Source organism: Gopherus flavomarginatus, chromosome 16 (genome assembly GCF_025201925.1).
Source record: "Gopherus flavomarginatus isolate rGopFla2 chromosome 16, rGopFla2.mat.asm, whole genome shotgun sequence".
Lineage (NCBI taxonomy): Eukaryota > Metazoa > Chordata > Testudines > Testudinidae > Gopherus > Gopherus flavomarginatus.
Window position 1 is genome coordinate 22,782,023 of NC_066632.1, and position 25,038 is coordinate 22,807,060.

A 25,038-nucleotide genomic window follows, 5' to 3' on the forward strand; every position below is an offset into this window, starting at 1 on the left:
TCCAACTGACTGCTGTCTGAGGCTCTTCACTGCCCAAGGGGCTGCTGCTGGTGTTCACTGGAGAGCCTGCCTGTTCTTTCCTGGATCAAATGGCCTGACCTGGTGCATCACTTTCAGAGACGAGTGTCAGAATTCGAAGCTCATTTCAGAGACGGGCACGGTTCAACACCCCCTCTCTACCTCAACATCTCATCCCATCCTCCACTGTTGGGACAGCAAGACAGTCTTCTCCTTCCCTAGTGCACTGGGTAACGCTTTGTATTGCACTGGATTTTGGAAAGGAAGAGCTGGACGCTTAAGGAAGGAAGCTAGAATAACCTCATGGACTAGATACCCTACCTTCAAAGTGATCATTTATTAAGGTAACATTGCAGAATTCATCCATTTAGGCTAGCAAGATGAGGGAGAAAAGCCAGTTCTTCCTTAATTAGCTGTCCTACTGCCCAATCTGCTCAGGCTTCTCCAAGACACCTGGCTGGCTAACATGTTAAACCGTCCACTCTAAGTGACAGGGCCTATGCTCAAGTCACGCTGGAAACCATGCTGAGTCGCCCTTTTCTTTTTAAAACTTGCACTTCTCTCTCGCTACACTTTGCAGAGATTCTCCAGTTAGTTCAATACTTTAAAGGCTGCAGCAGCATGCAAGAGAAATGGTTTCCTTTTGTTTTTAAAAAAAGTTTAAGAAAGGTCTCCAGGAGATGTTGAGTTTTACATTTTATTTCTGTCTCGTCTGGTTTGGTTTGCTTTTCCTATGTTCCTGGGTGGCGATCGGCTAGGAGACAGCGCAGGGTCTGGAGATTTTAATCAGTGTAATTGTCTTCCTCCACTTCATCTTCACCATCCACTGACAGAGCAGCGTACTTGCTAACGTAGCTGAACTTCTGCAAGAAATACAGCAGGTTAAACGGGGAATGAACATCAGGACAGCAACTCTGCAGCCTCTTTGTGACAGAGTTCAGTAGCCTGACACTTCAGTTTGGATAGAGCATTTCATAGGAGAATCACACCCACACACACTCCCTACCAAAGGGTTTCACTGTGGTTTTTAATCAAGGGATTTATACCCCACACCCCTTACCATAGTATGCGAGTACTTCCCAAACAATGAATTTATATTCCCACATAAGAGGTAGAGGCAGAATAGTCTGATCTTACAGATGGGGAACAGAAGAAGTAGATGGCACTTGAGAAGCCCACGGAACAGGTAGGATCAAACTGAGGTTTCTGAAATCTCAGTCCAGCATCTTTAACTGCAAGGCCAACCCTCCTCTCCCCACACGCTGCCCTGTGCTTCGAGCAGCAGCTAGTAGATTAAATGCTTACAGAGGCTGTATTCTCGTCAGGTTTCTTTGGCTCAGATGCAGATTGCGAGTCATGATCCTTCTTGCTCTCTTTCCTGCAAGAGTCAGAGTTTCAGCTGAACAAGCGTTCATTTAGCTGGCAGAGCTGCCAACAGAGCCAGTGCGCCGCTACCAAGCTACAGCTGTGCCCACGATAGGTGCACACTGGATTTGAAAGGGGTGCCAATCAAGGAGAAGAGAAAATGGCCAATTTCACACTGAACGTACAGGCTAGCCATTGGTGTTTCACACAGCCTGGTTCTCAGCCCAGTGCTGACTGCTGACCAGACACAGCATGCACCACTGCAGTTAAGGAGGGACACTGGCTTTATAGATCCTCCACAGGGGAATTAAGGAAGACGCATGTGCCTACTTCTGGTGGCGAGGGAGGCCGGGTAGCTATTTTACTGACTACTGCTAGATGATTAAGAGCTCGGAAGGTGGACGAGGAAGGGAGTACTGGCCCGTCCCCAAGGGCACAGCTATAACATGCTCAGCTCTCTGACTTCAGCCCTTTCACATAAAAGCCACCTGTATGAATGCTCTAGCAAAAACCTAGGGACTTAAATGAGAAGAGAAGGGTTACGGGCCTTGGTGGTAGCAGCATCACTGAGGCAGGGCTATGGGGGAGATGCTGACAAGGTGTCTAGGGAATGCAGGGGAAGACCTGCAGGGCTGGATTTTAGCCTTCTGGTAAAGGTCCAAAATGAGCATTTTGAAGTTAGAACTAAAACTGAGGTCAGCTCAGGTGGTGCAGTGTTTTTTAAATCCCTGGCACAGTCTATTGTAACAGACCACCCCGCCGCAGGCCCAACTGGAGAACGAGGAGTCATGAGACCATTACACCAGCCAGTGCTTTGTGCTTCAGTTGGCAATGGGTGCTGAACCAGGCAAAACCGGCTCCCAGCTTGGAAGCATCGGCATTACCGAGGCAGTAACAGCTCAGTACACAGAAGCCTGTGGCTATTTAAGGCCTGACCCCAGCACGGCAGATGGTCAGACACTCTACACCTGCCGCTGGTTAGGTCAGAGGGGGCTGGTGCAGGACACTGGAATCCTGCTCAAATCTGAAACAGTTGTTGAAATAGGACTGACGGGAGGAGAAGGGGAAGATGAGGCACCGCAAGACTGACAGACACACCTATCTGAATCTTGCCAATGATCTCTGCTGCCTCCGTCTCCTGGGCCACTTCGACCTTTTGGAACGCTCTCCTTCCCCTCATCTAGTTTGTTCTCATCTCCTGAAGAAAAAAGAGCTGATGAAACCTTCCCTCTCACTAACATAGCAAAATCTCAACCAACCACTTAACACCTGTGTATCTGAATGGTTCCAGCGCAGCAAGCTGGAGTGTACTAGCCTGCTGTACACTAGATGTCGGGTGGACCCTACGGCTGCACACTCAAAGTTCTGTCATGTGTTTTTAGCAAGCCCTTAGGCAGCCTGTGATACACACGGCACACTACTACCCCAAACAGCTTACAGTCAAGGCCCAAAATCCACCTAAGCCTTCTTAAGTTCCAGCCTGCCTATTACCTGCTTGTCTCTATTAGCTCCACAAGGGCTGGCTGTCCATGTTCGGACGGATGCCTATACAGCCCAACTGGCCCCTTTGACATTTCACACTCCTAGTTTTTCTTTGCCTTCCTGCTTCCTCTTTTGTTTAGCATGTCTTCTGTGACCCTCAGTTCCTTAAGCAGCCTCCATGTCAAGTCTAAGAATTTTAGGATTCATCTATGACTTGCTTCTCCCTTTTATGAAATCCTCTTTCTAGAATTCAGGGATCCCAAAGGCAGTTCTGAGTATCCCTTCCCCGATAAGTAGGGCTCTACCAAATTCATGGTCCATTTTAGTCAATTTCATGGTCATAGGATTTTAAAAATCATAAATTTCATGCTGCTGCTGGCTGGGAGCACAGCTCCGAAAGCAGAGCTGCCGCCAGCAGCAGTGCAGAAGTAAGTGCAGCACGGTACGGTATTGCCACCCTTACTTCTGCGCTGCTGCTGGCAGGGTGCTGCCTTCGGAGCTGAGTGCCTGCCCAACAGCAGCCGCTCTTTGGCCACCCAGCTCTGAAGGCAGCGCAGAAGTAAGGGTGGTAATACCACGACCCCCGTAAAACAATCTTGTGATACCCCAAAACTCCCTTTTAGGGTCTGGACCCCCAATCTGAGAAACACTAGTCTCGCTCATGAAAGCTGTAGAGGGAAAAAGCACGAAAGACCAGATTTCAAAATCCATGCTGCGTTTTTCATGGCTGTGAATTTCGTAGAGCCCTATCCAAGATGATCTGAGGTCGAATTACATTCCTTGGAAGATGCCTCCTGAACCATCTCGCACATGCTACCTCAGACTACGGCCTCCTTATGCTTGCTTCAAAATGTGCTGTTTTCCAACAGTCTCCTACACAGGCCGCAGTCAGTGGCATTGTTACGGTCTCTATGCAGGCAGAGGACCTGAATCTCTGTTTTCCTGGGCTGTTAATTCAGCACTCTTCAGGTTAATCCACCCCCTAAACCAGTTAAGCCAGCGTTGAGTCACAACAGCACAGGAAGTGAGGTTTCCCCAATCACAGAAACTCCAACAGAAATTCCGGCTAGTGAGCGGTTACACTTTCAGACCCATGGCAGTTCTCCCTTTGCGGCTGGTCACACATCTATGCGGATGTCTGAAGGAACTGTCCACTTCGGCTCCCATCAATGCAGGGAGGCGACTGCTGCCCTCTACTGTCCAGCAGAGGAACAGCTTAAGGTCACTAGAACTTGAATAGAGTTTTTTACCCTTTGGTCCTGCTGACATCAATAAAGCCATACGAACAATAGCAATTCCCAAACCTGGAACCACCCCTTAATTCCGCAGTGCTAATGCCATATAACTAAGGGCATCGAACCAGGGAGCAGCAGGGTTAGTCCACCTCGGGAATTCTCAACCCTTCTTGCCCTACAAGTGAAAACAAACCCTGACCGTACCTTTCCTGGGAGCACTCTTAGGTGGTGCTCTGTCCTCTGACAGCTGGGCTGGTGCTGCCTGGCTGCCGCTAGGAAAAAAGAATAAAACATGTGAACATCAGGGATGCTGCATCCTCTGACAGGTGCTTGGGATACTGCTGACTTTGAGAGCTATTTGCTTCTTGATGAACCTCGGCCTTGGATCTAAGATTTCAGCAGCCACATGTGGGTCATACAAGAAGCAACCAGAAGCACCAAAACCAGACTCAAACTTGAGGCCACTGCCTGAAGCTAAGCTCCAGAAGGTGCATGCTGTAATTCATCATTGTTTCAGTGGAGAACAGAACAGAAGCTCATCTCCATGGGAGTTTTAACCTCCCTTCTGTAACCGGAGCTCCTTGCAAGCATCTAGGGCTGACAGATCAGACCCCAAGCAGGGGCTCAGTACAAACTCACCTTGTAGGAGAGTGCTGCTCCGCGTCAGAGCTCAGGGAGCGGGCAGGGGGATTGCTGCTGCGTTTAACCCAGGCGTTCTCCTTCGGCGGTGGTGCTGGCATCACTTTCAAAGGGAGCTTCTCTTCCTTGGGGATCTTGGAGGTGGGAGACGGGGCATCGTCCTCTTTGCTGAAGGTTTCATTTTCCAAGGACTTCTCACTCTCTCTCCTTCGGGTGGCTATAAGGACGGGAGATGGCAGTGAGCACAATGAATGTGGGCAGGCAAGACTTCCCCCAAATGTATCTAGTCCAAGGGAGCTGATTTGGACAGGTCCCTAATTATTCCAATCTGGGCAGCCTGGGTCATTGATCTCGACAGCCCCTTAACTATCATCTTAGGATTCTTGCCTCTCTGAGACCAGAAGGTTTGACCTAACAATACCCACGAGTAACCTGACAAGTGGCTCTTGTGTAGCCAATGACCACTAAAACCTGATCGCTAGAGCAGCCAGGAAGCTAGGCCTGACATAGCACCTGCTCTGTTACGGGACAGAAAATGGGTACGATGATGGAGGTTGCACCAGAGGAGTCTGGTGAACAAACGTTTGAGCGTCACAGATGTTCTTGGTCCTGTGCAACCACCCACCAAGTCTTGCTAGGGATCCTTCCCCACACGCAACGGGGCTTTCAACAGAAGTGGGGCTAAGCAACCGACTTGGGAAACAAGAGTTGACAAAGGCAGGCTTGCTCCAGGCCAACTCATCCTGTCCTCGACTTACTTCTTCCTGTTGGGCCAGTTCCCACGGATGGGCCTGTGCTCCCTGTCTGTGAGGACTCACTCCCTGTCCGTGAGCGCTCCTGGTTCTCTTCACTACGCCAGCTGGGGTGCCTATAATAGAAACGGGGAAGAAAGTCTGATCAAACTGCAATATTCAGTAAGAACTGGGTGCGGGGCTGGAGGAGAGCATGGGTAAAGGGCCCCTCTGCAGCTCAGAGCTGGGGAAGGCAGTACAATTGCTTGGCACTTCCCATCTGCTGATCTTAAGAGAGACAGCAAAGGAGGGCTATCACCACTACTTTTCTTTGACAGATGGGCAACGTGAAGCACAGAGATTAACAGATTTGCCCAAGGCAAGACTAGAACTCGCGTCTCAACTCCCAGGCCCAGGCCCTACCCACTGGACAAGGCTGCCTCTCTTCAGAAGTCACCCAAGAGAGAATCAAGCCAATCATCTTTGACAATATAAGTCAAGAAAGTACAGCCGCCTCGGTGAATAGGACATAGCAGGAGCCCAGTGCTAGGGCCGACCGCTCCTTTTAGGTTTATAGAGCCGCCTGGAATTCTAACAAATGTATGGCCTTTGACAACATTATTCCAAAGGATGAAAACAAACAGACGTTGCAATATTACAGAGGGGAACAGTCACATCTCCAGCACCCTTTATCAGAGGGCTACACAGCTTTGCAGGCGTGCTGAGCCTCAGCAACCTAGCATGAACAATTTAGAAGGATGTGGCGAGTTGGGCAGTGTGCACACCACACAACCACTAGGTGCAGTCTGGCAGCTCACATAGAGAGCTGCTCCCAATGGTGTTCCAGCCCTATCCTGCCACCTACCTCTCTCGGGGCCGCCTTTCTAGCCTTGGTTTATCATCCTCCAGTTGACGCTGCAGCTTCTCCTGCTCCTTCTGTAGCCGTTCTTCCACTTCCCGCTCCCTTGCGGCCGTGTCCACAGGCTTGGCACCCCCAAAGATAGAGGCTGCGCGGCTGGACTGAGTGGCAGGGGCCACTGAAGAGTCTTCCTCCTTGGGGGCGCTGCGTGGTTTCAGGTTCAGTTTTGGCCTCTGAGTAGGACCTACATTGGATGAAGTGGACAGTGACTGAGGGCAAATGCCATGGGATCTGCTCAGAACAGGACCCCAGGAAGACCCAGCTGGGAGGAGGCAGGAGCACTGGATGCACAGGCTACCAGCCCTCCAAGCTCAGCTTCCTTCCAGCTATTGAGCCCACCTGAGAACAAGTAGAGCGTTACCCCTATCATCACGACGAATGTCATCCCGGGCGTAGTCATCCCGGGAGCTCCACCTGTCCACCCTGTCGTCCCTCCTTTCATAGCGATCTTCATAACGGTCACCGCCCCCTCTGAAGTCATCGTCCCGACGGTAACCAGTGCCAAAGGCTCTCCGGCCGCTGCCCACCCTGGAATCGTAGCCTACAGGAAGAGGAGAGGGAAAGCAGTGCTGGTTACTCCTGAGCAATGGAGCATTACACCAGAGGATGGCTGATGAAGTGCAGGAGAGGGAGGCACTTCCAGGTTTACGCAACATTCCCCAAACAGGAAGGCAAGAAAGGGGCAATGGTGCAGCCAACCCAACCTCTCTGGATCTGCTCAGCCAGTTGGCACTATGAAATGCAAGTATCAGGGAAGGGCAGTGCATACCATCTAGCACCCAGAGGATTAAGTGGACTGCAGCTCAGAGGCATACAATGACTGGCCTACTGTTCATCTCCCACTTCTAGAATGAGGAAAAACAACAGCCCTAGGAGCTGCACAACTGAGTGGTTTGTCAATGGTCAGCGCAAGCTCTGGACAGAAACAGACTCCAATTGATGTGCAGTTTTAGACCATGATCCCTCAGATTATAGGAAAGCCTCTGAAGCCATACTACCTCCTCTATCGTAGTCTCTACTACGGTCATCGTAACGATCTCGGCCCCCAAAGCGATCCATATCCCTGCGAGGGCCATCGCGATACCGGTCCGAATCGTTGTAACGATCGCGGTCCCGATACCCTAAAGAGAGAAAGGAAGGTTACAGTACAAGACAGACAGTATTGGACGACTACGCACTATTCCCAAAACACTGAGGCTCAGTCTACACTACAAAGTTAGGCTGATGTAAGGCAGTTTACACTGACCTAAAGTAGCTTCTGCCGATGCAAGTCACCCACCACACCGATTTAATTCCATGTCAGCAAAAGGTGTAATGCTTAAGCCAATGTAGTTGGGTTAACACAGTGTCCATGCAGACAATGCGTTGCTTACATCACCTGTTGCCTCCCGGGGCTGAAAGCCGGAGCCCAAGCCCAGGGCTGACAGCTGATGAGGGATTGAGGGGTTGGGGAGAGGAGAGCCTGATCCGTGGTCACCTTGTGGTAAGGGGATGTTGGAGGATGCAGCAGGGTTCCAGCTGTCAGCCTCAGGGGGGCAGGGCTCCAGTTGACTGCGCCCCACAACATCTGTTAAATTGGTGCAAGTGCGCTGAGTGAGCGTGGACAGAAGGAGCAGTGTGGACATTAAAAATCAAATTAAACTACTGCAGTGGCTGTATGTTGACTTAATTTTATAGTGTAAACATGCCCTAAATTGACACACTGTCCCAAGGAGCTCAGCTGGCAAAGACTATACATGGTTCAATTCATTCCTCCCACCTTTGATCACTTGTTGAATCACATATTTCATCAGACTGTCTACAGCACTTGCCACTATGGTACTGAAATGTCACGTACATTACTCTCAACACCGCGGTATGGCAGGGAAGCATTACTCATTTTGCAGATGGGAAACAGAGGAACCGAGATGAACCTGCTCGAGGTCACATGACAAAGCTGTTGCAGAGCTGGGAGCAGGCCTCAGATCTCCTGGTCCCAGTCAAACACCTCAGCCTATCTACACAGAATCTATCTGGCCTCCACCCAGTAACTGAATTGGTCAGCATGTGCAGAGCTGAAAATAAGCACGCTAGGATACCATGGTGATGTGGTTTTCCAGCAGACACTATCCCAAAAGGAAGGATATTGCTGGAGTCTGAGGGGTACACAGGATCGGACTCCTCAAATCTGGGAATCTGCAGATCCACTCTAGGAAGCCAATAAATTCCCACCCTCAGCAAATCCCAGAAGAAACCCAAGAAGAGGCGTGGAACTAACATTTCACAGGTAGCGTTTAATGACTACGCTCATCATAGTATCTATGGGGAGGGTTCTTGGCCAACTCACGGTCTCCAAAGCTATCCTCGCTCCTGCGTGGAGGGTAATCATCGAAGCTATCAGTAGCAGGACGAGCCCTCCAGTCAGTCTCAAATCTCTCTGAGTCCCGGTTGCGATCACGATCTCTGCCGAAGGAGCGATCGTCCCTGTCTGCAGGAGGAAGGGAACCAGACAGTTGAGTCAGGCTTGCTAGGTCAAGTCTTCAAATGCCCAAGAGCTGAGCACCCAAGGGGAAATCCACGGATATGAAATGCACTGAGACTAATACGGCGTCCCTGCGTTGGGCATGTCGCCTTGCAGTTAATACACCAATGGCAACAAGAACCTCTGACTGATGCTTTAGAAGGATGACAGCCCCGGCCAGATTCAAGGACAGTGGGGCAGAGGGCTGCCCTAATGTTGCTGACAGGTAGCCAGCAGCCTCTAAACAGTCCAGCTACCCCTTTAGCAAAGCCTGCAGACGTGCAGAAGCCTGGGCCCTGCAGTGAGTCTGAGAACAGCACGCATGAACAAGGAGGGCTTGTATGCTGCCTTTGAACTATTTAGGTCAGAGGGAAGTAAGGCTGCCAGCCAGCTCTTCAGGCGCTCCAGTGCTAAGGCAGATTCAGTCATGAGGACAGTTGCCTTGCGGAGTGGTGCCTAATTTGTCAGCAGTTTATCTGATCGGAGAAGAAAATTGCTACCTATTCCAGGCAGTTCTCACCTTTATCCTGAGCTTGATCAGCAACATCCACTCGTATCCTTCTGTTCCCTAGAGACTGAACACACAACACCAGATTCATTAGCCTTTCAGCCTGAGGATGTGGGGTGCCTAGACAGTTTGTTCTAGGGAGATCTGTGAACACTTTGAGGCACAGTGTCCATTAACTAGGCCCCAGAACACCCTGTGATGCCACCTGGGGTCTGGAAGCAAGAGTTTTGGGAATTGCTTTGATCCCATTTCTTTGAGGGTTTCAACTCACCTCTTCATTGAGGCTCAGAGCCCGGAGCAAGGAGTCAAGGTCTTCAAACTCGGCATAACCAAAACCTTTCAACCTCTCTGGGTTAGTAGGTTCCCGGGGCAAACGCACAGCACTTATCTGCAGTCAATTGGGAACAGAATGGAAGATTCTCATTAGAAGGGTCAGGATCCCTTGATGAGCGATGCAGAGGAAGACTGAATAGGATTGGGTTTAACAACACATTCATCTGGCAGTTCAAATCCACTGGAGAAAGCATGTGGTCTCCAAATACGAGATGCTGACTTATCCAAAGTCATGTGACTCAAATAAGATTTATGAATTAAGCAAGCCGGACAGCAAAGTTCGCTTGCAGGCAAATAAGAGGATTAGTATATCAGAAACACCTGGCTCCTGTTTAAAGTACTATTGTCTGAGAAGCCAGATAGCAGTTTGGAATGAAGAATTTGGCACTGGTAAATGATGCCTGACTTTCAGTCCTGGAGACTGAAGGTCTCTATCCACAGAACAGGGAAAACACAGGCAGTGGTAGAGCAAGCTAACTTGCCATTCCTGGTGAAAACAAGGTCTGCGAGTCTTTCAATCTTTAACCTCTGCTGAGACCTACCAGCAGCAGAGACAACTGCTGCCCCTTCCTCCCCATTGCACATCGGTCTAAGAAGAGCACTGACCAGAACTGACCTAGGCTGGGGTTAGAACTGGCAACACAGGTCAGAACGTTTCACACTTACACAATTTGCAAAAGGATGTTTGCACATTATATGAGCACTCTCCCCACCCAGCAATGAATGCGGCCTATGAACCCCATCCATTTCCACAGCTTACTTAGTATGACCGGATAAGGTCCTCATATAAGGTGCATTGAAGCAGGTCAGAAATTGCAAGACCTTTCAAGCTAGATTACAGAAAACAGGAAAGGCAGCTTTATAGCCAGCTGCACAATTAACTACAGGTGACATCCCACTGCCAGGAAGGGCAGCTAACACCACGCTTACCATTAGGTTTGGGATGCAGAACTTAAACTAATATCACCGCTTACAGTACAATTTGCTTAAAGTAGTAAATGTCACTTCAAAGGCGAAACCAAATTCTATCACATTCATGATTTCCACTTGATTAACTTCTTCATAAGCACAGTTGCTCCCAGTTGTGCTTCCTGCTTAGAGAAGCACAGCACACAGCTCAAAGCTTCAGCATACCACCACCACAGAGGTTTGTAGAGGTTACACTCAAACAAGGAACTCAAACTGTGTTCAGATAAGTCACCATCGGCTTGATAAAGAATTACAGAAGCTGTTGGGTAGTGGTTAAGAGTGAATGATATGGGCAAAGCTGCAGCTCGGCAAGTGAGGAAGGAAATATTCTCACGATGGTCATTAAACTGACATCTCGTATTTATTATGCACGCACACACACCCCATTAATATTTCCCTATCGAATTTGCTCAGTTTGACTCAGTCAGAACAAGAGGTTTTTGCTGCTGGAAGAAAAAACATCAGCTTGCCAGCTAGGGTAGCTCAGTGGTGTCTTTCGGAAGCATGGACCACCACCACCAAAAGTACCTAGTCATCGGCTAATGCACCTAGGGTGTAAGTAGAGGATGGGGGCAAGTATTGGAGGATTATAAGCGTCAGAATGCCATAGAGATTGGTTGGCAGGAAATGAACAAGGCAGTCCCTTACTCTGAAGTGCAAAGATACCAACCAGTTCACCAACTGGTTACGTAAGGCTATGTCACCTGTAAGGCTATGTCACCTGTACCGCTACAGCTATGCTGCTGTGTAAGGTCTCCCATGTAGATAGTTTGCCGGCAGGAGAGAGCTCTCCTGCTGGCATAGTGCTGTCCACATCATCACTTTTGCCGATTAAATTTGTGTCAACTGACACGTTTTCCTGACAAAAGTGGTAGCGTAGGCAAAGCCCGATACAGTACATTGGTCACCTCTAAGAGGCACACTCACCATTGCCAGCCACCTAAAGCTACCACGGCCTCTCTAGATGGTGACACTGAAGCAAAGTCTTTCCCAAGACTGTCCAGCAAGACAGTGGCAAAACTGGGCCTGGGACCCCCGGGTTCTACTCCCAGCTGCGCCACAGATTAAGCCCCCATCCACTCTTAGCCACTTACTAGAGCTCATCTCTTCCTTATTTTTCAGATACACCTCTACTCCGATATAACGCTGTCCTTGGGAGCCAAAAAATCTTACCGCATTATAGGTGAAACCATGTTATATCGAACTTGCTTTGATCCGCCAGACTGTATAGCCCCCCGCCCTCCCGAAGTGCTGCTTTACCGTGTTATATTGGGGTAGAGGCGTATGTGGAACTTGGAGCATATGAGATGAGAAATGGCTTCTTCACTGCATGCTAAGTATTCTAGGTCTTCGGCACAGTCCTAGGCTGCTATATGCAGCAGGAGCTATGAAGTCTATTGCAATGGCCAGGACGCTGTCATGGTCCCCTGTTGTACTGTCATAGGCAACTTGCGCATGTCATAGGCAACACCCGATCCTGCTCCCTCTGGTGAACAGGCTGGAGAGCAAGTTTGACTAGGGAGTGGAAGAGATCCCATCCCAGGGGCTGCCTAACCCTCAGCTGTTATCCCGCAGGCTGCCATCTGACTCATGGTTTGCTGCAGGAGTTTCACCCATGCTATTACTTCCAAGAAGGAGAGGATGCTGCATCAGTAGGAAGAACAAATGAGTTATAGATGCAAGCTGAAATGGACAAGAAATGCAAGCAATGTCATTTTGAACATAATCTGCTGTGAGCAGCGGAGCTCATCATCACGTGGGCAACGTTCAGTTCAACACCCAATAGGACATCAAGTAATATTACATATTACCACTGTAATGCTTGTGTTATTTCAGGAAGGGGAAAAATTTCCTACCTGTAATTCTCTCCCTTCAGCACCACTCCCTTCTACTCCAGGCCTTCCAAGAGAAGACAGTTTGAGCCTCCTGCTTGATTAGGACTGAATTAATAGTTCATAGCAATCCGAACTCCTCTTTAAAGCTGTTTCTTTCCTCAGTCAAGTTGTCACCCAGTCTAGCAAATACCACAGATGAAACCCAGAAGAAACTCTCCTTCAGGCTGAACCTGTGGAACCCCATACGTATTCACGTAAGATGTCTGGTCTCTGGCTGTTCAGACTTTATGGGCATCTGAAGACTGCATTACCAGAGTCCCACAGACCTTACATAGTCCTGCTGGCAGCTAAGGGTTCATAGAGGAAGACAATCCCAACTTTGCACCCTAATGCCAAGGAGAAGACACATCCAGATCATCTGCCAGTGGAAGATAGTATCAGATCCTCAGAAAGAGACTGACACAGTCTGCCTTTGCTACCAGAACCAGGAGCTGCTTCCTTTATGTAGACAAGCTCGCTAAATCAACCACAGAAGCAGAATTATCCTTGCTTGGTCTAAAGACAGGAGGGGGACAGATTATTCATGGTGCACAAGATAAAATGCTTTCAGGAGTGGCTCTCCTGATCAGTGGCCATTGTTATGGAGAAGCCTGGGGCTCTGGTAACAAACCTTCTAAAAGATACTTGTTCTGTTAGAAGTCAACTTGTTCTTCTAGCTTCTGCGAGCTGCCTCAGCTGCTCTTAGCAGCGACTGGCTTGCAATGAATGCTTTTATGCTCTCGGGTGGTCCCCAGAAGACAATACTATTATGGGTACGTCTGTGCTTTGAGCTGGGTTGCAATTCCCAGCTTAAGGAGACATACCCACACTAACTCTGATCAAGTTAGCGTGCTAAAAATAGCGGGCTAGCTGCAGCAGTGGGAGGGGCTAGCCACCCCAACTTCGGCGTCTGATAGAAAGCACATACTTGGAGTGGCTAGCTTCTCCCATTGCATACATCTCCACTCTTTTTTCACATACTAGCTCAATCATGGGTGTATCACCCTGAGCTGGAACTTACATCCCAGCTTGAAGTGTAGACACAGCCTCAGAATGTAACAGGACTGAGTGCCAAGGACACAAACAATGCAGAAGTGAGATCCATACAGGCAATTCTGCCAGGAAAATTCTGGGCTTTACTCCGAGCTCCATTCACTTTTTGGGTGATGTTGGGCAAGTCATTTCAGTCTGTAGAACTGGTACAATAGCACAAGCCTCTATAGGGTGCTGAGAGCTCAATAGATGAGAGCATTCCACAAGCCATAAGTTACGTCCCACCTGCTTTCTGCTGCCACATGGCCCCTGTATGTGTCACACAAACTAAACATTATGCATAATAAATACTCACGTTGAGTCCTCTGAAGAAGTCCTTGATGGACTCTTCTGACACATCATAAGGCAAATTTCCCAGAAAGGCAGTGTAAGGGGGCGACTTTGGGAGACGGCTTCTGTCTATATTGGGTTCCCGAGCAGCCCGAGGTGCGGTGGGCAGGATGGACCGGTCAATTGGTGCGGCTCGGTACATATCATCATCATTACTATGCCAAGTGGTGGAAACTAGAAAACAAATTCTGCACATGGTCAAGAGACACAGAGCAAGTCCCCCAGAGTTTATAGATGTTGATGCCTCATGGATCCTATCTCCATTGCAATTAATGTTTGAATTTACTTGCAGCCCCCTTCAGCTGTAAAATAAAGGCATTAAAGATGGTAAAGAAAAGTGTTCAGCAATATTATAAACAATCCCACAATTACATCCAACCGTGTCATGTATTTTAGGGCACCTTTCCCCCCTCAACATATCATAGCACATATGCTGCACAAAAACATGAGATCCAGCTAATGAACAAAACTGGACGAAGGAAAAAAACCAAGAGACCAAGCTGGTGAGAAAATGGGAACAAAATGGTCAAATACAGCAGACAGAAACGTTTTCAGTGAGCTCTGAGTACAGCCACTAAGGGACAGAGTCAGGGAATGAGCTACCTAGACGGAATCCCTGAATCATGACATCTCTGCTGCGAGCCCCAGACCAAGCCTCAGATAAAGCAGAGAACTCAAGCTAGTCTCTCAAAGGAATTAGGTGTTACAAATAGTGCCAAATACTAAGTGTCACTGAAAATTTTCATTCTTTCCCCGTTGATGTATAAGACTCTCACAAATGCAGGGAAACGATATACAGAACGTGACAGTGAAACTGACCAAAGTGCAGTCAAGTGCATCAGGAACAAGCTAAAAAAACATTAAGGCACTTTCCCTGTAATCTTTTAGCTTCAAGATGTATTAACATTAGTAGGTTTCACTGACACACACGCTATTCAGGGACAGCACCTAGAGACAGAATGCTAACAGTATGGAAACTTGGGAACGAACGTACCATCTCCTTCCAAGTCGTCTGTCTCATCGGCCCAGCTGACTGGCTTTGGAATAAAGGTGGGTCCACCGCCACCACCGCTGCCACCATCCTCTGCCAGAAAGTCCGTCAGAGTAAGGGTTTTCCCCTTCTTGTTCTTCTTCTTAGCTGTTAAAGGGGACAGATCTGAGTAACATCCGGGCACAATTAATTCCATTCAACAAGACAGGGAATGGAGGAGTTACTGCTCATCACGATCTCTACAGAGGCAAGTATCCTACGTGCTCAGGAGAAGCAACGTATCACCTCCAGGCCAAACCTCACCAGCACAGAACCACACCCCACCATTCCCACAGACTAGGAAAATAAAAGCCATCCATTTGTTATATAGCATTAGACTGCCAGACTAGTCTATGGAGTTGAAAGACTTTTTATTCACGGGTCTCCACCATAACTTTTGTTGGGCATTTGACTCCTGCTATTTTAATTGGCATCTCTATGAACCGACACCAGAGGAATTCTCACTAGCACTTAGAATCGCTGGCTGTGGCTTGTGGCCTAAGGATTCAGGGGAACGGGACAGAGAAAAGACCCGCTTTGCTGTTCTCTTCAGGACCCTTCTGATAGATTGGATTTCAATTAAAAAATCTCACTTTGAACATTCCCCACTTTTTCCCTAGCCCTTGTTGGTTCAGACGGCCCTCTCTACTTTCATTCCTTTGTCCCAGAGCATCCCTTAGCTACATGAATTACAGCGACACCCACAACATCTTACTTACAACGGACAATTATTCAAAGGCCTCTGTGACCTTCCTGTGAAAAGTCTACAGCCCTATACATTCTGCTTGTGCTGGGAGTTCCTGGCTTCTAAGTGAGTAATATACTATTGCCAACAAGCTGCCTGAAATGCTACTTGAGAAGCATGCAGGTCACCTGAACTATGAGAGCGACTGGACGCTCTGGTAGGACTGTATCCCATTTGAACCCTTTCATGGTCTATTTTACGGAGGAAGGATGGTCCAGTGGTCAGTGCTAACCAATTCTCTGATCTGCTACAGGCTTCAGATGATAAGTTACTGAGGTCTGGTCTACACATAAAAATTAGATTGACTTAGCTACATCACTCAGGGCTGTGAAAAACGTCAGTGTAAACATGGCTAGGTCAAACCACTTTTCCAAGAGAAAACCCCCCTCCCTTGATGCAGGAAGTGTCTATGCTACAGTGGCATAGCTTGCAGTGCCGACATGGGACCTGAAGCACAGAGATTCAGGCCACCAGTAAATCAGGATAGCGGCCATGCTCTGCCTCACACAGAGGTTGTGAGGAGAAATGCTTTTAAGACTGAGATGCTCAGATACTATGGTGACCGTGGCAAGAAAAGTTCCTTAGATAGGTTTAAGTGCACTCAAATATGCAATAAGTCTGGTATTTTATACATGCAACAAGGGAGATTCCCTATTCTGAAAGCCTGACAGCCACATCTCTTGTGTTTTAAAACTAACTTTAATTGTACATCTGGGCAACTTCTGTTTTGTTTACATTAACAAAAAGACTAAGACACTAATCAGGTACTTGCACACGCACAGACAGAACTATGGAACCGTACAATGAAATGACAGCACAAAACCACCCCGTGGTTAACACTGATATCACATTTGTGTTATTCAGTAACCAGCACAGCATTGCACATTTAGTGGAAATTTGTGCTGTGCATGTGCAAAGCAAGAGCATAATTCCTTACTGATCCCCTATATACACACTCACAAAATAACCCACCTTGAAAGATTCAGCTTTTCAACTGCAGCATGTGAATTACATATGTACAAGACAACTCAATATGGGTTTCTGTGGTGGAAAAAGACCAAAACAAAACACCAGAGAGATTTTCACCTGCATGTAACCCAAAACTAGTAAGCAATTTCCTTAAACTTTCAAAATGCCACCTTAAGGCCAAAAACAAGCACTGAAGAGAGTTAATGGAAACTGGACATTTTAAAACAGAGAAGTTGATGGAATTCTAATAAACCTGGCTTAAGTTTTCAGAAACAACCAGTGATTTTGGGTTCTCAACTCAAGATATTTTACAGCTGCTCAATTTTCAGTGGACAGATGCTGAACACTTGAGAGTCAGGCTCTTCCAAAGTATCTCATGCTGAGCATCCAAAACCACTAATAAATTTATGCCCTTTTATCTTTAGTAGTTGCTACAATAAACTTTAGTAGAAGCGTTGCTGCATTTCAAACAGATCTCTTACCAACCTTCTGCCAAGGGAATGAAGAACTGACCTCTGTATTGTGACAATTAGTACCTTTCAATAAATGCATTTTATGAAAAAGATCCTACTAGCTTTCAAATACGTTCTGCAGCTGCCAATAAACCAGCCCTCGTCTACCATTCTCTTTGGTACAAGCAGGGAACTGCTCACTGACAGCACAAAAAAACGTTTCTTCTTCTGGTGGATGAGGATCAGTATTATGACAGCAAATTGGCTACAAGCATGTAGCTGTACAGCCGCAGTCACTAAGAGTAACATCGCGTTCTGTCTGCATATTGAACATCTGATAATACCCCCCCGTTACCCAACCGTATTCCCCACCTTTCAGCACACTGGACTTACTTTGTATCCTCACGTTCCCCTTTGGTCTCAATCCAGATTGTAGCATAGCAAGAAGCCTCACCCCTGCTATTTTAGCCCTCTGCTGCAACTCCTGGGACACTGTGCCCTACAGAAAACCTAAACTCTCTGGGCATCCAAGAATATCTACTGAAAAGTCACTGCTCCAGAACTGCCACAGAAATTTTAAGCCATGCTCTCCACAGGGTCTTCATCCTAAGTGTCTTCTACCAACACCCAGGGAGGGGCACAGAACGGGCCAACTCTTTTTGCTCAGCAGTTTTGTTGTTTGCTCTGAATCTAATTTGACATTCTTGGAAATCTTCCCTTTATTTTAAGCTTCAGCAAACAACCTAGGCTTTCTGATTTGGGCTGTCAGAGCAGTGTAACCACCTTCGTCCAAAGGAGACCTATCAGCTGATTCTCTTTAACCACCTGAGGAAAACAACACAAAAAACAAAACAAAAGAAAAGACAAGCTTGGAAAGCCTGCCAGTCTGCAGTGAAATGCTGCCATCTTAAGTGGACAGATATCAGTATTTTCGGTCCTAGAGGCCCATAACCTGGCAGCAACCAATTTTACAGCCTCCCATCCACCGTGTTGCCAGTTGTGCACAAGCATGTAGACTCTGAACATGGGCAGGTTCCACAGCTTCCTGTCATAGGATAACAGGGCACTCCATGGCTGACCATCAGGCTTCTCTCATCCACCCAGTCAATGTCACCCAGTGAAATAATGTTTGATAAGATTAGCCAGGTCCTAGGAGGCTCTTTAGAATTCCCCTTAGGCTGGTCAGAGCAGGTATTACTTGCAGCACTTCCTACCCCCATGCAAAGCTTTCCAAATCACTAATGGCTTTCCTAGGGGTGGTAAAGAAGTCATATGAGCAAGCTTACCCATCACCAGTGTTCACTCAGTGTCTTAAAGAATGTCTTTAAAACGGCGTTTCCATATCACAGGCTGGTTTAAACCTACACACTAGGCAGAGGATGTGTTCAGCATTAATAAGCTTAGCAATGTGGAGTGACACAGAACACGTACTGGGACTTTAGGATGCAAGTCTGCTCTCTTCTTTGGCTTCTACTAGCTCCTTGAGGATGTTCCGGCTTTGATCTTCAGCCTTTAGTGCCCCCTCTGCACGCTGTATGAAGCCTGGGCCTCAAGGATTTCACTGTGCCCATCTTCACAGGCAAGCTATCCAAGTATTTTCATTAGCTGGGCCAGATTATTCCTCCACTCAAATGATAGGAAGGAATGCCACTGAAGCCAGAATGGTATAAAATTGGTGAGAGGGGAATCAGACCGCTAAGCTAGGGCCATCTAGTCCCAGGGACATCAATGGGACTTCTGCAGAAGATCAAGGGTAGGCCACTGCATTCGGCATCCCACAAAGGACACTTTTAGCGGTACCTGCTGTGTTTCTATTTGTTCCCTTTCTTTCTGCTCCCACCTCCCTACCTCTGTTCCGCCCAAGCTTGGAGACTGCTTGATATTTTCTATTGGGAGGGGGTCTTTCCATGACTTTCTCCTCCAGCAGCTCCCAAGAAATCGATTTCTCTGCAACCTGCCCAGCTTTCCCTACCAGCATACTGAGGGAGTCCAGCACCACCTGACTTTTCTTCCCTTCCACAAGCAGCGGCTCGCTCCTGACTGCCCACAACATTAAACAACTACACTTCTTACAGCAGCATATAATCTTCCCAAGTAAGTTTGACTACAAGGCACTTCCCATGCCCTACCGGGCAGCTCAGTATATGAAATGAATTGGTTCAGACGCAGCAGCTTCAAGAAAGTTTACTTACTTTCTTCTGCTGCCTGCATGGTAACCGGGCAGATCCTGAACAAAGATACATGGCATTTGCTTGAACTGCTCGTCCTCCTCAGTTTCCTCCCCCAACCCACTCTAGAGACTAAATCCTGCAGCAAAGCCACATGGTCCTTTTTTTTATTAAACCACCTCATTTTGTTGCCACGGAAGCAACTGTGAAATCACAGATTCAGCATTATGACTTCATGGCTAGGTTAAGAGGAGGAGGGGAAAAAACCCTGAGGCACAGGCAGCTTTGACCTCAAGCAAGATGGGAATGGACTTGGAGCCTTAAAACTCCTCCAGCCTTGCAGGCTGAGTTCCAAGGAGTAACAGTGAGATCCAGTTAATAAGACCCTCATTTCCTATGGAGGCATTTTGAGGTGTCAGGACGATAAACATATAGGGTAGATTCTCCTATCCCATTTTGCTAGCCCCTATTTTAATCTATCACCTATGAAGCCCGCCCTGCAGTTACTATCCTCCTAGCAGAGATCTTAGCCAGTGCTTTCTTATCAGTAGATCTCAAAGCACTTTACAAAGGAAGTTAGTATCAGTATCCAAATTTTACAGGTGAGGAAACTGAGGCAGAGAGCAAGGAAGCTACTTCCCCAAGGCCACAGTCAGCAATGAAACTCAGGCCCAAAATCCCAGTCCAATGCTCTATCCACTAAGCCATACTGCCTTTTCCAGAGCCCCTCAACAGCACTCAGGGCTGGCCGACACGCCAAAGTTCGGTTGGTTTAACTACATCGCTCAGGGTTGCGAAGTTTCATTCCTCGTGCAATGTAATTAAGCCAGCCTCAGTCGCAGCGTGGATAGCACTAGGTTGATGGAGGAATTCTTTGTCTGGGAGAGGTGGCTTTACTACTGCCATGGCTAGGGTTTTTCCATCGCTGTAGTTAAGTGTCTGCTTTCCAGCACTGCAGCCTCACTGCTGTAGCATTTCTAGTGTGGTTGTACCCTCAGTCATCCAGAGGGGTCAGAGGCATCTACACACAGTCCATGCTGACTATGGAAGGAAGAGAAAAGACTTGCAGCTAGGCTTCTTACATAACAGCAATGATTAATATTTGATCACAGGGCCAGCCCACTTTGCACTCTACCTAGAACAGCTGTTTCAGGAATAATGCCCTATACCCAAAATCTGTCAGAAGGAAGTGATTAAAGGAGGGTCTGTATAATTTAGTGGAACTATTTGAGCAGAGGCACAGGTTTATTGCTTCCTCCCTCCCCTATCACTCAAATGATAACATCAGCATCCACCTACTTCACTGCAAACATCTCTTTTCTTTCAGGTTGCCTTCTGCTCTACCCTCTCAATTCCTGTCACACACCTAATTCAGCAACCAGATTTCCAGACGCTGCGCAGAAGATGGCCTCACCAGTGACTAAAACAGCACTATAGATAATTAGATCTAAACGAGAAAAGTCTACCCTGGGGTGAGCTTTAGAAGTTCATCGCCACTGTATTAGCCGCTCAGTTTACAAAATGTAGTTATTTTAAAGGTGGTCACGCAAATTCCACATGCTGCTACCTGTGCAGTCTTCCAGAAACCCTCAGGGGTAAAGGCTGCACGATGTTTAAGGTGACCCTCTTGATGCAGCAGAAGAAATTGAAAAGACTCAAAAGTGCCTCCCCTTCCTGCAAAGTTCTCTGGTCTGATGTTTTTATCGTATCTGCTGGGAATGCTACTGTGGAGCATGGCAAGCAGGGGTTGCAAGAATTCTTGCAAATGAGGATGACAGAGGAATCTAGCTAACCTTCAGGAACTATCAATTGTTCAAGCACTGGAGTCTACAACGACTGAGAATTAAAATTGGGTTAGTCCTCTAGGATAGTTAAAGTTCAGCTGTCAGGAGTAAACTCCTGGAATTATGGAATCGGCCAAGGATAAAAGAACTGGCGGCTCGGCAGCAGCAGTGCCCTCCTGCTGTAGGCAAGCGTTGCTCAGAAAGAAAAGTGGCTGAAGGTGTGTTTCATGCATGTTCCCACCCCCCAAGGAAGTCTACTTGGTGTCAATGACTGGTTGCTAAATGACAGCAAATGCACTGCTAACTAGAGCAGAGGCTGCATTCATAAAACCTGCAGGCTGGCTGGCTGCTCAATTTGCATCAAATGGCTGACACGTCACAGGCAGGAGCAGCGAACAGTATGAAGCAACTTCTTCGCTGCTTATGCATCACTGAGCCTGTCAAAACCTCATATGGCTCAGGAAGAACAATGCAGGGAAAGCCACCTGGACAAAAGAAGCCCTTTCTGGCCAGTTGTGGATTTCCAATAAGGCCAGTATTAACAGATTCTGCTCATATCAAGGAGGCAGTCTCCAGACTAGGCACTAGTTATACCTGGGAGCACCAAGCCCTCCAAGCGTGTTTTCTTAACATCTGCTTTTGGAATTGGAATTTACCCAGCTGCTATATACAAACAAAAATCATATGCTATTGGCTCTACTCAAACTTAGCTTATTGAAACATTACCATTATTAAGAGATGTATGGCACTCATACTGAGATCTACGTTTTATTAATGCCGCTTTGTAAAACTGTAGGGAAATTTGATTAGCCTAGGCACAATGCCTATTTGCTTGCCCTTTGATGCAATATTGAAAATACTAGATTTTTAATTTTTTTTTTAAACTTACTCCATTACAAAAAATTACCCAGCAAATGTGAAAATAAAAATTCAAGGCAGAATTAGTACATTGTAAGTATGATATTTAATGTAGCTCTAAATGAGTGACTTAAGAGATTGTGTGTTTCATCACTTTCCCTTATCCTTAAGCTCAAAGCAATATTTTGCTTTTTGGGCTGCACCAATGCACAAGCACATCATGGGCTCAGGTTCTAGTCAGCTACAGACGTGTTTGTGCAAACACCTAGGGGAAAGGCAGGTACTTCTGCCTCAAACTGCTTGCTATGAAATATGGGACCTTACAGTTCTGCTGGGGGAACTCCAAATTGCATCTGCAAATTTCAGAGTGTTTCAGTTTTGCTTAACTATCCTTATCCATGCCGCCTTGACATTTCAGTCAGAGAGAGAAAGCAATGTTACTGCAGTTCATATGGGATGTAGTTGATTGTGTACTTAACTCAGAAAGATAAACTATTACTCATTTTAGAGAAAAAGTGAGTGAAGTGAAGAAAATTGCCCGAACAATTATACTCATGCCTTGATCTTTCCTACATGTCAAACACTGCACTTACCATCCTATGAAAAATAAATGCAAGAAAACACACAAATTCTGCTGCCTTTTCTCTAGGGAACTGAATGGGACACAGCCGACCGAATTAGCACCAACGGACTCTCATACAGCTAGGGCTTTTGTGGTTACTGTCATCAGAAGTGTAGCCAGTGAGATAAGAGACAGAAGTCAGTTTATTTTAAAAGCTCTCTGCCTAGTTAAACTGTAGAACCTCAGTATAGCCCTAAAACAAAGGCATCCTGACTCAATAGCTACAGACCCTTCAGTTCTTAATGGAGCAATACTGGCTGAGTGCCAGGAAGAGTCCAACAGAGTAAAGCCAATTTTTCACATAAATTACTGGGAGACCCACTGCTCCAGACAGGATAAGACTATATTTAAACAATGGCGCTTCCCCGACCCCAAAAAAACAGGCCTTTAGCTCCAGAGAGGTTTTCTAAATGAATAGCATTTGCTGAAGAAATGTTCCAAAGGGATAACTTGTAATAAGGGGCATGTGATTAAACTCTTCAACATGGGGTCTGGGGTTCAGAGGGTTAGAAAGAAGAGCCCTGCTAGGAGATTCAAGGGTACGTACCTTCCAGCTTATTTTGGATAATACCTGCAGATAATGGAGCAGTCTGGTGCATTTCAAAGGCATATAAAAGTCACTCTTCAGACTAAGACAGTAATAGAAATTCAAGTTCAACATCATCCAGGGAGGTAAATGAATCTCAACAGCAGAGAAAGCCCTTTCAGTTTAGAAAAGCCAAATCTTTCACCTTTTATTCTGAAGGGAAAGTAAATGCTGCAATGCTTTTTCCCACCCCGCCGGAATTCCATCCTGACCCTATGCACCATATTAGAAATACAGGGCAGACAGCAAGGCTTGGAAGGGGCAGGGAGCCACGTACATCAAAGAGAAAGGAGCAGAGGAGCTGTACAGAGCAGGCAACAACCCCCGTTTCCTGCAGTACAAGGGGGCGCTGAATCCCTGCCACCCACGACCAGGACAGCAGCAGATCCTGCTTCGGGAGAGGGACAACTCTACAGCGCAAGAAGAAGGGTGTTGCAACAGGACCAGGCAAAATGGCATGGGGCAATGATGTGTTCAAGAGAGAGGTGCAACCCCCCAGGAGAGGGTCTACCCAGCTCCCTGGGGACAGAGATGAGATGCAAACTAGCCCGTGGCGAGTGTGCAGGCTGGGCTGTCCTTTTCTCCCCTGAGAAAGGGACCAAGTGGGCAAACTGCACCCCCTCTGGTCCCTGGGGTGTGTGGAGCTTCACACCCCCTCAGGGCACAGGGTGGGAGGCAGAAGAGATACCCAGCACTGGGGGCAGGCCGCAGACCCCCCCCCCCCACGGGGTTCTATGTACAGCAGTCAGGCCACACCCCTTAGTTTTGGGGTGGGGGAGAAATCAGGGGCCCCCTGCCCCCCCGGCCCTGTCCTGGGGGAGATGATGCAGCACTGGGGGGCTCCACGTGGCGGTGGGGGGACTGGGTGCGCAGTGACAGGGCCCCGTACCCCGCCCTCTCCCAGGAGAGATGGGCCCGCGCACGCACCCGGGCTGGGCACCGCCCGCAGCCAGTGGCTGTTCCACCCCCCAATCACCAGCGCACCCACGTGGGTGCCGCCCAGTCTCCTTCTTCCTCTCTCCGTGTCCGCCCCAGCCAGCCAATCCCTGCGCTTGCGCAGTCACGAGACCGAAGGTTCCATCTGGCTCCCCCGTCAATCACCGGCGGCGCGAGCCGCCCCTCCCCCAGCTGCCCCCCCCCCCACCACACACACACACGCCGCTTACTGTAGGATGGCGCGCGCCGCGGCTCCGAACGTTCCGGGATGGAACGTTCCGAGCCGCGGCGCGCGCGCCCCGGCTGCCTGGGGAGGGGGGCGGTGCGCGCGCACGCCGGCGAGGCCTGAGGGGAGGTGCGCGCGCGGGCGATCCCTGCGTGGCGGAGACGGACCGACAGGGTTCGCCTCGCCCGGGCCGGGGAGGGCGAGGGTCGGGCCGGGGCGAGGAAGCGGGTGGAGTTCTCGGGCCGGAGAAGGGACCCGGGCCCGGCTCAGGTCTCCAGGGCCCGGAGGCCGCCGAGCTCCACTCACCTGAAGCCGCCATGTTGGGCAGAGGGAGAGAAGGCAAAGGACCCGGATGGCGCCGTCACGTGACTATAGCGCGGCACTAGCCCTCCTCCCGAAGGGGCGGGGCTCCAGGGGGAAGCGGGCGGGGGCGCGGTTGATTCTGCGGTGCCGGGCGGTGCACATCAAATCCAAGGCCAGCCCCGCGGGCGGGCGAAGGCACGAAAATAACGAGGGATTCTTCGTTTCGCATCGCCGCGCGCTCTCGCGTTTCTGAGCTGGAATTGCTGGGGCTGTCAGCAGTGCTCGCCCCCCGCGGGGCCCCACCCTCCCTTTGAGGATGTCTCTGGTTGGCTGTGGGGGGCAGTGAGGGGGCTGGGAATGTTTTGAGGGACTAGTTGGGGGGCAGTTAGTGGGGTTGGGGTAG

General features: G+C 48.5%; 1 protein-coding gene across 3 annotated transcripts; it reads right to left on the minus strand.

Moving 5' to 3' along the window:
* Positions 1–701: 701 nt before the first annotated feature.
* EIF4B (eukaryotic translation initiation factor 4B) lies at positions 702–24,716 on the minus strand. 3 transcript variants are annotated; one of them, XM_050925334.1, is made up of 16 exons: positions 24,639–24,710; positions 23,132–23,213; positions 14,951–15,094; positions 13,922–14,130; positions 9,669–9,785; positions 9,410–9,464; positions 8,716–8,856; positions 7,388–7,510; positions 6,751–6,930; positions 6,336–6,573; positions 5,498–5,607; positions 4,740–4,956; positions 4,305–4,369; positions 2,482–2,581; positions 1,324–1,396; positions 702–881 (listed from the first exon to the last, which is right to left on the minus strand). In XM_050925334.1, the coding sequence occupies exons 2-16, from the start codon at positions 23,181–23,183 to the stop codon at positions 801–803; spliced, it is 1,905 nt and encodes a 634-aa protein (XP_050781291.1). In that variant the 5' UTR covers positions 23,184–23,213; positions 24,639–24,710; the 3' UTR covers positions 702–800. The 3 variants fall into 3 exon arrangements, with proteins under 3 accessions (XP_050781291.1, XP_050781289.1, XP_050781292.1); XM_050925332.1 differs by having other exon boundaries at positions 4,305–4,372; positions 24,639–24,709; XM_050925335.1 differs by lacking the exon at positions 23,132–23,213 and having other exon boundaries at positions 4,305–4,372; positions 24,639–24,716.
* Positions 24,717–25,038: the final 322 nt, after the last annotated feature.

What these genes read in the sequence shown, in the direction of transcription:
- EIF4B (XM_050925332.1), bottom strand. Translation starts at nt 23,183, where the DNA reads ATGCACCAGACTGCTCCATTATCTGCAGGTATTATCCAAAATAAGCTG. An exon ending in TGATCAAGCTCAGGATAAAG is followed by an intron (nt 8,857 to 9,409) that starts GTGAGAACTGCC and finishes TTCCTCCTGCAG; the next exon opens with ACAGGGACGATCGCTCCTTC. An exon ending in CGAGGATAGCTTTGGAGACC is followed by an intron (nt 7,511 to 8,715) that starts GTGAGTTGGCCA and finishes TTCTCTCTTTAG; the next exon opens with GGTATCGGGACCGCGATCGT.